The following is a 13163-nucleotide window of genomic DNA, read 5'->3' on the forward strand; positions in this document are numbered from 1 at the left end:
TCTTCCAATCTGTGAACTTGAATGTCTCTCCATTTATTTGCCTCTGCTATAATTACTTTCATCAATGTTTTATAGTTTTCAGTGTACAAATATTTTATCTCTTTGATTAAATTTATTGCTAAGTATTTTATTCTTTATTATGCTATTGTAAATAAGATTGTTTAAATTTTTTGGATAATTTGTATATAAAACAATAACTGATTTTTTAAAAATGTTGAGTTGTATCCTGCAACTTTCCTGAATTTATTAGTTCTAGTAGTTTTTTGAGGAAGTTTTTAGGGTTTTCTATATTTAAGATCATGTCATCTGCAAGCTGAGACAGTTTTGCTTCTTCATTTTGGATTTGGATGCCTTTAATTTCTTTTTCTTACCTAATTGCTCTGGCTAGGACTTCCAGTACTGTATTGAATAAAAGTGGCAAGAGTGGACATGATCTTAGAAGAAAAGATTTTTGTTCTTGATCTTAGAGGAAAAGCTTCAAGCTTTTCACCATTGAGTTTGATGTTAGCTGTGGGACTGTCATATATGGCCTTTGTTGTGTTGGAATACATCTTTCTATACCAAATTTTTTGAGTATTTTTATCCTGAAAGGGTTTGAATTTTGTCATATGCTTTTTTGGCCTCTATTGAGATGATCATATGATTTTTATCCTTCCTTCTGTTAATGTGGTGTATCACATTTATTGATTTGTATGTTTTGAACCATCTTGCATCCCAGGGATAAATCCCACTTGATCATGGTTTATGACCCTCTTAATGGAGATCAATCCTGGGTGTTCATTGGAAGGACTGATGCTAAAGCTGAAACTGCAATACTTTGGCCACCTCATGCGACGAGTTGACTCACTGGAAAAGACTCTGATGCTGGGAAAGGTTGGGGGCGGGAGGAGAAGGGGACGACAGAGAATGAGATGGCTGGATGGCATCACCGACTCTGTGGACATCAGTTTGAGTGTACTCCGGGAGTTGGTGATGGACAGGGAGGCCTGGCGTGCTGTGATTCATGGGGTCGCGGAGAGTCGGACATGACTGAGCGAATGAACTGAACTGAACTGAATGTGCTCTTGAATTTGTTTGCTAATATTTTGTTGAAGACTTTTGCACCTATGTTCATCAGAGATATTGATCTATAATTTTATTATCTTGTAGTGTTTTGTCTTTGGTATAAAGGTAATGCTGGCTTTGTAAAATGAGTTTATAAAATTTCCCTCTTATTTAATTTTTTGGAAGAGTTTAAGAAAGATAGGCTGTGATTCTTCTTTAAGTGGTAGAATTCACCAGGAAACCATCTAGTCCTGGGCTTTTCTTTGCTGAGAGGTTATGATTACCAATTCAATCTCTTTATTCATTATTGGTCTGTTCAAATTTTCCTCATGATTCAGTCTAGGTAAATTGTAAGTTTCTAAGAATTTGTTTCTTCTAAATTATCCATTTTGTTGGTATATAAATATTCTAGTATTTTATTTTTTTTATATTTATTTTATTTGTCTGTGCTGGGTCTTAGCTGCAGCATGGAAACTCTTAGTTGAAGCATGTGGGATCCTTGAGCAGGGATAGAACCTGGGCGTCCTGCATTGGAAGCATGAAGTGTTAGCCACTGGACCACCAGGGAAGTCCCTCTAGTGTTTTCTGATGATCCTTTTATTTCAGGTATCTGTTGTAATGTCTCCTTTTTCACTGATACTTTTATTTATTTGAGTTCTCTCTTTTATTTCTTGGTTAGTCAAAGATTTGTCAATTTTATCTTTTCAAAAAAACCAACTCAGTTTTGTTGACCTTTTCTAATGTGATTCTAGTCTTTATGTCACTTATTTCTGGTTCTTCAATTCCTTATATTTCCACTTCTATGAGTGTGCTGCGTGCAGTGGCTGGATTTTATTAACTGTTTTACTGTTGGTATATGCTCAACAAGTATTTACTGAAGGAAGGAAGGTTTAAAATTAGACAAAGATGTGAAAAAGACACCAACTAGTATTTTGCCTGTTAAACACTTGTGAAGACCATTGCATTAAAGAGAAGAAATTAAAACCAAATTCAGCTTCTGTTGGGGGGGGGCAGGTATATTTAAAATGCAAAGACTGACCAGAACCAGTGAGGATGACTTGCAACAGGAAGAACTTTTATTGAAACACCACCACAAAGAAAGTCAAAGAAATGTTACTATTCTAAAAATAATTTTTTTTTACGTTCATTGGAAGAAAAGCAGAGAAATGAGGGCTTTTATTTAGGAACCTAGCTTTGATTTGATATTTTGATTCAGGGGCATCCTTTTGGGCTCAGGAAGGGACCCTCTGTTCACTCTTCATGTTGTTGACTTTGGTGGACTTCTCTTCCACAGTGTGAACTCTTGATGACAGAACTTTGCCACGAGGATCTATTTCTTCAACAATTGTTTTAACCATGGTGGCTTTAGATGGCTCTAAAATGACACATATACTGCAGTAATATGGATGCAACTAGAGATTATCATACTAAGTGAATTAAGTCAAAATAAGAAAGATAATGCATGTGATATCACTTATGTGGGGAATCTAAAAAATGACACAAATGAACCTATCTATGAAATAGAAACAGAATCAGGGATACAGAGAACAGACTGGTGGTCGTCTAGGGGGAGGGGTTTGGATGGATGGATTGGGAGGTTGGACTTGGCAGATGTAAACTTTTGTATGCAGAATGGATAAACAACAAGTTCCTACTGTATAGCATGGAGAACTACATTCAATAATCTATGATAAACCATAGTGGAAAAGAATATTAAAAAAAGAATATATATATTCTTTTAATATTTTATAATATTATATATAATATCATATTTTAATATTATATTCTTTTAAATATATTAAAAAGAATATATATATTCTTTTTATATATATACATATATAATATATATATACATACATATATATGTATATATATACATATATATAATTGAATCACTTTGCTGTACAGCAGAACTTAATACAACATTGGAAATCAACTATACTTCACTTTAAAGAAAGAAAAAAGTAAAATGAGACATGAATTGTTAGAATTTATCAAATTCAAAAAGGGGAAATAACTCATTCCTTGAAACATATACAAATGTTGAATGCTCAACCCAGCTTTTGTTTACCTTTTATCTGGTTTCCTGGCCCACCATAGCCTTTTGATTTAGCACAAGAGCTGTAAAAATATAAAGTACATATTAAATATTTGACACTGTTTTGCAAGAAACTGATTTAAGATGGGAGATAACTGAACTCAACACTAGGAGGAGTTTATGTACACACGACCTAGATCATAGATACTTTGGACTTCAAAAAAGTCTTGAATAACCTTAAAACAATTTTTTCAGTATAAATAGTACTTACCCATCCTCTCCATCTATCAGGCGGCAGTAGGTCTCGATTTCTTTTTCCAGGTGGACCTTGATGTCCAGGAGCTGTTCATATTCCAGTTTCTGGCCCTCGGTCTCGGTCCTGACCTGGTGCAGCTGCTCCTCCAGGGCTCCGATCTGAGTCTGAATCTGGGCCAACTGTGCACAGTAGTTGCCCTCTGTTTCCGTCAAGGAGCACTCCAGTGAGTGTTTCTGAGGATCAGTGAGACATAATTTGGTAGCTGATGTCACTGTTTTAGGATATAGCAAAGCACTCAAGAGATACTGAGAGAGTTATCCTTACATAATAACTGTATTCCTCTTAATATTAATTGTTGCCCTTATTAGATGTCATACTATTTTTAATCTATTGGAGATAGCACAGTTGGTGGTAAATGCTACTCATATCCCCAAGAGTGTTAGAAAAAGTGTTTTCTCCTAGGACACAGTCTAAAGATCTGTCCCCTCTCCCTTACCCTGTGCTTTGGTACAGTTTGCCACTTTTTCCAGAAATTAAAGTCCCCCTACACTTTGTGAACTCATTTCTAATCATGTGGCAGCTTTGTGTCCTCAGGATTGTAGCTCTTACATTAAATAAGTAATCCTGGGATTTCCCTGGTGGTGCAGTGGTTAAGAATCTGCCTGACAATGCAGGAGATGTGCCACAACTACTGAGCCTGCACTCTAGAGCCCATGCTCTGCAACAAAAACCACTGTAATGAGAAGCCTGCACACTGCAACCAGAAAGTGGTCCCTGCTCACCACAAATAGGAAAGCCCACATGCAGCAATGAAGACTGAATGCAGCTAAAATATGTATTAAAAAAAAACTTTAAAAAAGTAACCTCTGCATAAATTTTCTGGAAGTAGAATGATCCCAAGAAAAGAGTGGTCTTCTTAGGCTTTAAATAGTTTGATTCATTGGCTTTATGGGTTTAGCCCACAGATGGGTGCTTGCTGTAATTTTACATGGGATGACAATGAGCGTGTCTTATTTTTCTACCTGCAAAAATTTTACATATCTTTATAGCCTCTTCTGGAAGTTTACTAGCCATAGTGGAAAAAGGATAGACTTGGGAGTTAGAAAATTTGGAGAGAAGTTTTGGTACCTTTGTATCTGACTGTGGGACTCTTGGAAAATTGCTTATCTTCTTTGAACCTCAGATTCTTCTCTTGGAAATAATAACATGAAATATAAAGTCTAGTCTGCCCAAGCCCCAGGGTTATTGTGGACTCACGTGGGTGAAAGTGCTGGGCAACCCTTAATGAAAAAGGTTATTATTAATATTATTGTCATGCATGTTTAGCTTTATGGGCAGCCTTCATGCCTCTTCTTTGCTTGTTTATGTCACTTAAAAGGGAACCTGTAAGTGTTCCAATTAAAATTCAGTGGCCCAAAGGAATGCTAGATAAAGAAACTAGGATGGGTGCAAGCGTGTTTTTCCATTCCATGAACAGTGATTTTTGATCTTTTGACATGGGAGAGAAGACTCAGGGTAAAAACTGTTTTCCTTTTTTACTATTTATTTTTATTTATTTACTTGACTGTGCCAAGTCTTAGTTGTAACATGTGGGATCTTTAGTTGCAGCATGTGGGATCTAGTCCCCTGACCATCGATGGAACCTGGGCCCCGTGCATTGGGAGTGCAGTCTTAGCCCCTGTTTCTTTTTGAGTACCTAAAAAATCATTGTATTTTTTAATTCTAACATTTCACAATTATTAGCATCTTGGTATAAGTTTCAGGCCAAAGATATTCCACTGTGAAAAACGCAAATGTATCTTATTTCAGGCAGAGTAATGACTGTATAAAAATGAAAATAATAACAGGTGGCAGAAAAACTCTAATTTTTGTTCTCAACTTCGAAAGCAACTCTTTGGTGTCATTTTTACTTACTGTTGCTAAGAGAGACTGAAGTTCAATCTCCAGGGTTTGAAGATTACGTTTCATCTCAGTCAGTTCATTCCGAGCTGAGGTGGTGGCGCCAGCATCATCAGAAATCTGCTGCTGCAGCGAAGCGCTCTGAAACGTTATGGGCCTTGTTATGAACGATGCTTGCATCAGCACCCGGTGCCAAGTCAGCGCATCCTAGCTTGCTTTTTACCTTTTCGTTGAACCAGGCCTCCGCGTCCCTGCGGTTCTGCTCGGCCAGGGCTTCGTACTCGGCCCTCATGTTGTTCAGCAGAACCGTGAGGTCCACGCCAGGCGCCGCATTCATCTCCACGTTCACATTGCCTCCGGCCGCGCACTGCAGAGCCTTCATCTCCTAAAAGAAACCATGTTGGGATCAGAATATTTCTGAAGGAGCCAGACAGACACTATCCATATGGTTATAAACTTCTGTTATGGTTTCTTTGGAGGGAGATGAACAGAAACATTTCAGACCAGGGGACGGCAGAGAATGAGATGGCTGGATGGCATCACCGACTCTGTGGACATGAGTTTGAGTGAACTCCGGGAGTTGGTGATGGACAGGGAGGCCTGGCGTGCTGTGATTCATGGGGTCGCGGAGAGTCGGACACCACTGAGCGACTGAACTGAACTGAAGCCATATGGAGAAATCAACAAATTCTTGAATTCAAGATACTAAATTTGTCATCTGAAACGTATTTTTAAACATTGGGAGGAAGGCGGTCTGTGAAATCAGGGGAGAGAGACCACCTACCTCCTCGTGGTTCTTCTTGAGGTAAGCCAGCTCCTCGCTGAGTGTCTCCAGTTGAATCTCTAAGTCCGTTCTGCACAGAGTCAGTTCGTCCAGCACCCGGCGCAAACTGCTGACATCTGCGTCTACACTCTGGTGGAGGGCCTGTTCATTTTCAAATCTTAGAAAAATATTTGAAAGTGTCATCACATCAGTCACCACCTTTTGTGTTAAGTCGCTCAGTTGTGTCCCACAGTTTGCCACCCCGTGGACTGTAACCCTCCAGGCTCCTCTGTCCATGGAATTCTCGAGGCAAGAATACTAGAGTGGGTAGCCATTCCTTTCTTCAGGGGATCTTCCCAATCCAGGGATTGAACCCGGGGTCTCCTGCACTGCAGGCAGATTCTTTACTCTCTGAGCCACCAGGGAAGCCCCATCATCACCTTTTAGGTCATCATAAAATTCAAGCTAAGGGACTTCACTGCTGGTCTCCTGGTTAAGACTCTGCACTTGCACTGCAGGGGGTTCCATCTCTGGCGGAGGAACTAATTATTTTACATGCCATAAGGCATGGCAAATAAAATAAAATAAAATATAATAAACTCAAAGTAGAAAGGATATTAAAAAAAGTTAAGGCAGAAATTGTATAAAACAAAACAAAAAACCCTTCAAACTAAGCTTTTAAGTCCAACTGTTAGAATATACTCCAAACTTCAGGTGGATCATCTATAATCATAAAAATAAATTTCTTTGACACAAGAGAATGAGAAAACTCAAAACTCCCTTTTGCATGACTTTGACACTCATTTGTGTCAGTCCCCCAATTTCCCAATAAAATATATAATTCAGTGAGTCATTCGAACATGCATTTGGTTTAAAACAAATAAACTCAAAGAATGGAGGTGACCTCAAATAGCCTAAATAAAAGAGGGAAAGGCTTAGGCAACTGTTTTGGTTTCTTTTCAGCTCCACTTACTTTAGTCTGAAGTCATCAGCTGTGAGCCTTGCATTGTCATTTTGCAGGACAACATTGGCATTGCTTGTTGTTGCAGAAATTATCTGATAAATGGAGAATTAGTTAAGAATGAGGAAATATTTTTTAAAAATTCAGATTTCCTAGAAACAAAGTCAACTATAAAATTATAGCAATATTTTTGGCATCCTGTCTCTAATAAGAAGATGATTCTTGAAAATGGAAAATTTAAGTATAGCCTCTTTTACTCTGTCTTACCCATTAAAAAAGAAAAAAACTTTCTATGGAAAACTTTCTATGTAAATATATAACTGGAGACATTGGGCAGTTTTTGATATTTTAGTATTTCTGAAAGCATAAACATGCATACCACGTACCAGATGATGAGTAAGCCATATTTGAAGACCAGAATTTTAATATAGTTTTAATATTAATAAACTACCAAAAATTAGCAGCTGAGAGCAAAGCCTTGCTGTGATAACTTAGGCATCTGTGCCTGTGCGGCTAATTACCCTTACAAATACTAAAGCTCATGGCACTGTGTTTCTTACCTGGTTCCTAAGGTCATCAATTACCGTGAAGTATCTGCTATAATCATGATCAAGACCGCGGCAGGAACCAGGCCCAAATTTCTCATACCAGCCCTTGATCTTCTGCTCCAAGTCAGCGTTGGCCTCCTCCAGGGCACGCACGTTGTCCAGGTAGGAGGCCAGGCGGTCGTTGAGGTTCTGCATGGTCACCTTCTCATTGCCGGAGAGGAGGCCATGTTCATTTCCAGTGAAGGCAGTGCAGGAAGTACTTCCTCCGCCCAGCCCCCCGCTGTAGCCTGCAGAGGAGCTGCCTCCAAAGGTGCAGGTGAAGCCGCTTCCAAAGCCTGGCACACTGCCTGTGCTACTGACCCCAAAGCCGGCTCCCCCACTGGAGAGCCGCACAGAGCCAGCTCCCCCACAGGAGCCAAGGCGTCTGGATGCAGAAGAAAAGCGCACGCTCATGGTGTCTAGACTGCCCTGCTTGTTCCTGGAGGTAAGCTCTGATGGCAAATGTCCTACTCAAACAGTTTCATGTACCTTTATATACACATTATCAGGGTGTTTCTTGGTGAACTCTGCTACCCATAGCAAAATGGTGTTTGCTAGCTCATCTGAAGTATTCATAATTAGGTGCTTTTTTCTTAAATGAATGCCTTTACCCTAATGTGTCCATTTCTGTAGGTGGATAGTTACCTTGGGGTTATTTGTTATCTCCAAAATGAGAAAGGGAGGAGTATTATCAAGATTATTATAGTGATGCATTTCAAATTTAGCATGAGTAATCCTTCCTGTCTTCCAGGCCTTAGGACTATAAAGTTCCTATAGGAATAAAATAGTGTGATACACAAATTTCTTTTTCCCTTGCTCAAACCAATAACTTAGCTTTTTCTCCAGTAAGTGAGCCATCATAGTCATGGTTTTCTATAAATAATAACGATCCTTTTGGATAGATCAAAAATAATTTCAAGAACCAGTGGGTTCATGGTACCAGAGAAAGAAGGCCAGGTACAAAATGAAAATCGAGGAATTAAATGGGCTCTTCTTTGAAGACAGTCTTCTCTTGATTCTTATCCCTCCTGGGTTACCATTCCATCTTTATTGGTTTTCTGTCTAAGCTCTTTTGTAACCAGGTTAAATAACAGTATTGGTTAGCCTCTATGGGTCTCAGTTTCTTCATCTGTAAAATGAAAGGACTAGACTATGACCTGATATTCCTGTTCTATTTCTGAATTTCTTGTATTTTTATATTTCTTCCTTTCATTATGTCTAGAAAAATTTTCTGCATTCATTTCCTCCACTTTTCACTTCCTACTCACCCCTGAATTTTAATCTCATCATTTTACTGAAACTTATCCCACAAAAATGGCTAATTACCCTACATCTCAAATCCAGTCATCATTTTTCATATTTCTTCTCCTACACCCTCTTGGACACATTTGATACTGACCTCCTGAGTCTTAACTGAGTCCTAAACAACTGCTTTAGAGAAGACAGCTACATCTCTGCTCCTTTTCTTTCTTCCACTCATAGATTCTGAAAGAATGGTCTCAAATTTGTCGTTCTTTACAGTTTTGTACTCGCGCTCTTTTTTCCTACCCTCGCTCCCTTGGTGATCTCATCCCTTCTTGCGGCTTTGGCTCTATGTGAATGGTTTCATATTCTCTAATAATGGCTTCTTCCCCTTTCTGGACACATTCCTTACTATGCCCATCAGACATTCCTACTTGGATGTTCTGTCATGACTGTCAACTCAGTCACCTTGTCATCACACTTTGTTCTTTGGCATCCTTCTCTGTTATTTGTTGGTAGAATTACCCTGAGTCATCTCATGATTATTAAGAAAAATTTTAATTGCTCCCATTTTATACCAGCTGTCTCCAGCAATTCACTAGGTCCTGTTGAATCTACTTCTGCAGTTTCTCTTGAAGAATTTTTCTCTTTTCCTTGGCTTTGTCACTATCATTTTCTTTCAGCTCAGTTATTAGAACCTTAATTGGAATTTTGGTTTCAAGTCTTTTTCCTTTGCATCATGGTCAGGAGGCCAAGGTACCAGTCCTGAAGTACCACACCATTCATGTAATTGAAAGAACTTGGGCTGTTGAGTCAGATATATCAGCATTCACATATCAATTCTGCCATTTTTTTCTAACTGTGATACTAATGCAACGTTCATTCTTTCTGAGCCTTGATTTTTCATTACTAAGATGGAGCCATTACTTGTATTGTTCAGAGACTATTGAATGGTAGCTAAATATGTTACACAATTATGCTTGTTAATGATAGGTAGTCAATGAGTATTTCTTTCCTTCCTCTACTCTCTTTCAGTTTAAATCCATCAACCATAGACTAGCTGAAGCTTCTTCTCCTGACATTTCAGACTCTATTTCTACCTGCCTGACTTGTCCATTCTTTTATTTTACTCCTCCTTTCCCTCTCCTCCATTTTGGTCTTTTCTCCATGCTGTTTTCTTCATTTGAGATTATTTAAAGATCTTGAGAGATCTTGCATTTGCCAAGAATTACTGACAGCTCTTTCAATTATATAGATTGAAAATGCAGTTGATAAAAATATAAATTTTCATAAGCTAATAAGCGAATTTTCAGAAAAGCAAGCCAGAAAAACATGCTGATCAATCAAGAAATCACTTTAATAAAGCATTAATTTATTGTATTACATAAAACTAGGACATCAAATATGTTTTTTTGACTTATAAGTTTCTGTTATTAGACATGTATCATTATTACCTCCACTATATAAGTTATGAAATGTTTTTAAAGAAAAATATTGATACTTTAGTACCTCTAGCTGAACTTTTTCCTGAATTTGAGCAAGGAATCCAACATTTTCATTTTGCATTCAGTTCAGTTCAGTTCAGTTCGGTCGCTCAGTCGTGTCCGACTCTTTGCGACCCCATGAATCACAGCACGCCAGGCCTCCCTGTCCATCACCAACTCCCGGAGTTCACTCAAACTCATGTCCATCGAGTTGGTGATGCCATCCAGCCATCTCATTCTCTGTCGTCCCTGTCTCCTCCTGCCCCCAATCCTTCCCTGCATCAGAGTCTTTTCCAGTGAGTCAACCCATCGCATGAGGTGGCCAAAGTATTGGAGTTTCAGCTTTAACATCAGTCCTTCCAATGAATACCCAGGATCGATCTCGTTTAGAATGGACTGGTTGGATCTCCTTGCAGTCCAAGGGACTCTCAAGAGTCTTCTCCAGCACCACATTTCAAAAGCATCAATTCTTCGGTGATCAGCTTTCTTCACAGTCCAACTCTCACATCCATACATGACCACTGGAAAAACCATAGCCTTGACTAGATGGATCTTGGTTGGCAAAGTAATGTCTCTGCTTTTTAATATACTATCTAGGCTGGTCATAACTTTCCTTCCAAGGAGTAAGCATCTTTTAATTTCATGGCTGCAATCAGCATCCACAGTGATTTTGGAGCCCCCAAAAATAAAGTCTGACACTGTTTCCCCATCTATTTCCCATGAAGTGATGGGACTAGATGCCGTGATCTTGCAAATCATGTAGCCAACTCTGGTTATTGGGGCCTTCTCTAGGGAAACTGAAAAATCCTAGAGAAAAGAACTCAAAATACAGGTATTTGAGTGTTTCCCACAAAAGAAACACCTGACAACCACCCTGGAATGAAATACACACACGTACACACAGAACTTTCAATTAAGGCCTTCCTCTTGAAAATGAACAACAGAATTTCAAAGATCACCTTTGAAAACACTGCAACATGAAAGACAAAGATGCAAAGAAAGAAGCAAAAAATAGCACTCTGGAAATAGATAATCAAAGAAGCTGAAGAAAACTTTTAAAAAGAAAATAATTATAATCAATATCCTTAGAAATAACAAAAATACTGCATATTTGAAATATGAATAGAATATCATCAAAGTTGAACTAAAGAGCAAAAGAAAGAGATCTCAGGATTAAAAGCTAACTTCCACAAGCAAATGTTAACAGATTGGTTGGAAAATAAACTTTTAAAAATCTCCCCAATAGTAGAACAAAGGACAAAAAGATAAATAAATGAAAAGATTAGAAAATTAGATGCTTGGCCTAAGAAGAACAGTCTTAAGGCCTTCCTGAAATAGAGAAGGGAGGAAGAATGAAGAAACTATTTTATAAAGAACCAAGTTTCTAAATGGAAAGAGACCACAAGAACTATGAATAATAAATGAAACAGAATCACAGCCAGGCACGTGCACAGACTATTTCAGAGAACCGTGGAAGAAAAGACAACATGTATCCAAAGATGAGGAAATCAGAATGGTTCAGGACTTCTAAACAGTCCTGGAAGCCATGATTCCAGTAAAGAAAGCCTTCAAAATTCTAACTGAAAATGATATTAAACCTTAAATTCTCTACTTTGACAATTAATCATGAGTGAGGATGGAATAAAAATATTTTCAGGCAAAAAGTCTCAAAAAATTTACCTCTCTTGAACTTTGTCAGGAAGTTACTAGAGGGAAAAATGAACAAGAAACAGGAAAGCTTAGGATCCAGAGAATGAGGTTCCAATATAAGAATGCATTGAACAAATTTCCCTGATAGTGTGTACAAGGTAAGTATGGTATGTCTATAAGCAAGTAAGCAGGGTCTCTAACAACACCAAGAGGCCAGGCTTCCCACTTAAATGGAACTTGTCTTGAATTAGACAGAGGCAGTGGTGTTCTAAGATACATGAATGGTCAAGGAACCCTATCATGTACTTCTATTACATTCCTGTACTCCTTGGAAGGAAAGTTATGACCAACCTAGATAGTATATTAAAAAGCAGAGACATTACTTTGCCAACCAAGGTCCGTCTAGTCAAGGCTATGGTTTTTCCCGTGGTCATGTATGGATGTGAGAGTTGGACTGTGAAGAAGGCTGATCGCCGAAGAATCGATGCTTTTGAACTGTGGTGTTGGAGAAGACTCTTGAGAGTCCCTTATACTGCAAGGAGATCCAACCAGTCCATTCTAAAGGAGATCAATCCTGGATGTTCATTGGAGGGACTGATGCTAAAGCTGAAACTGCAATACTTTGGCCACCTCATGCGACGAGTTGACTCACTGGAAAAGACTCTGATGCTGGGAAAGGTTGGGGGCGGGAGGAGAAGGGGACGACGGAGAATGAGATGGCTGGATGGCATCACCGACTCTGTGGACATGAGTTTGAGTGTACTCCGGGAGTTGGTGATGGACAGGGAGGCCTGGCGTGCTGTAATTCATGGGGTCGCGGATAGTCGGACACGACTGAGCGACTGAACTGAACTGAACTGACTAGCCAACTACTTCCTGAAAACAGTGACATAGAAAGATAAGGTGACCCTGTGTCCTTTTCTGTTTTTTCTTACTTATCAGAAAGCCAGTGGTGAAGAGTGTTGGTAGAACGTGAGCCTATAAAGTGAAATTTAAAAAATAGTTGAGTTTGTTTGATGCAGTGTTCCCACTGTTTTGATAAGAATAAAATGCATATGCAGGTATGAGCTACATTATATGAGTTGTGGACTTCCCTGATGGTCTTGAGGTTGAGACTTGTGTTTCCACTGCAGTGGCCATGGGTTCCATCCCTGGTTAGGGAACTGAGAACCCCCATGTCCTGTGGGGGGGATCAGCAAAAAAATAAAAAATAAAAAAGAATTGTGTAATTTCATTGAC

The 13163-nt window shown here is 38.8% G+C and overlaps 1 protein-coding gene and 1 long non-coding RNA gene across 2 annotated transcripts in view; one reads left to right on the top strand and one right to left on the bottom strand.

The window, feature by feature from the left end:
• LOC148774736 (uncharacterized) overlaps nucleotides 1-13163 on the top strand; it is an 89835-nt gene that overhangs the window by 64680 nt on the left and 11992 nt on the right. The gene's annotated exons all lie outside the window — the stretch shown is intronic.
• On the bottom strand, nucleotides 1841-7997 carry LOC129537525 (keratin, type I cytoskeletal 27). Its single transcript, XM_055396962.2, has 8 exons — nucleotides 7522-7997; nucleotides 6974-7056; nucleotides 6022-6178; nucleotides 5461-5622; nucleotides 5253-5378; nucleotides 3354-3571; nucleotides 3116-3165; nucleotides 1841-2419 (listed from the first exon to the last, which is right to left on the bottom strand). The coding sequence occupies exons 1-8, from the start codon at nucleotides 7960-7962 to the stop codon at nucleotides 2277-2279; spliced, it is 1380 nt and encodes a 459-aa protein (XP_055252937.2). The 5' UTR covers nucleotides 7963-7997; the 3' UTR covers nucleotides 1841-2276.

Source organism: Moschus berezovskii, chromosome 20 (assembly GCF_049115385.1).
Source record: "Moschus berezovskii isolate FMDL1 chromosome 20, NW_MosBer_1.0, whole genome shotgun sequence".
NCBI lineage: Eukaryota > Metazoa > Chordata > Mammalia > Artiodactyla > Moschidae > Moschus > Moschus berezovskii.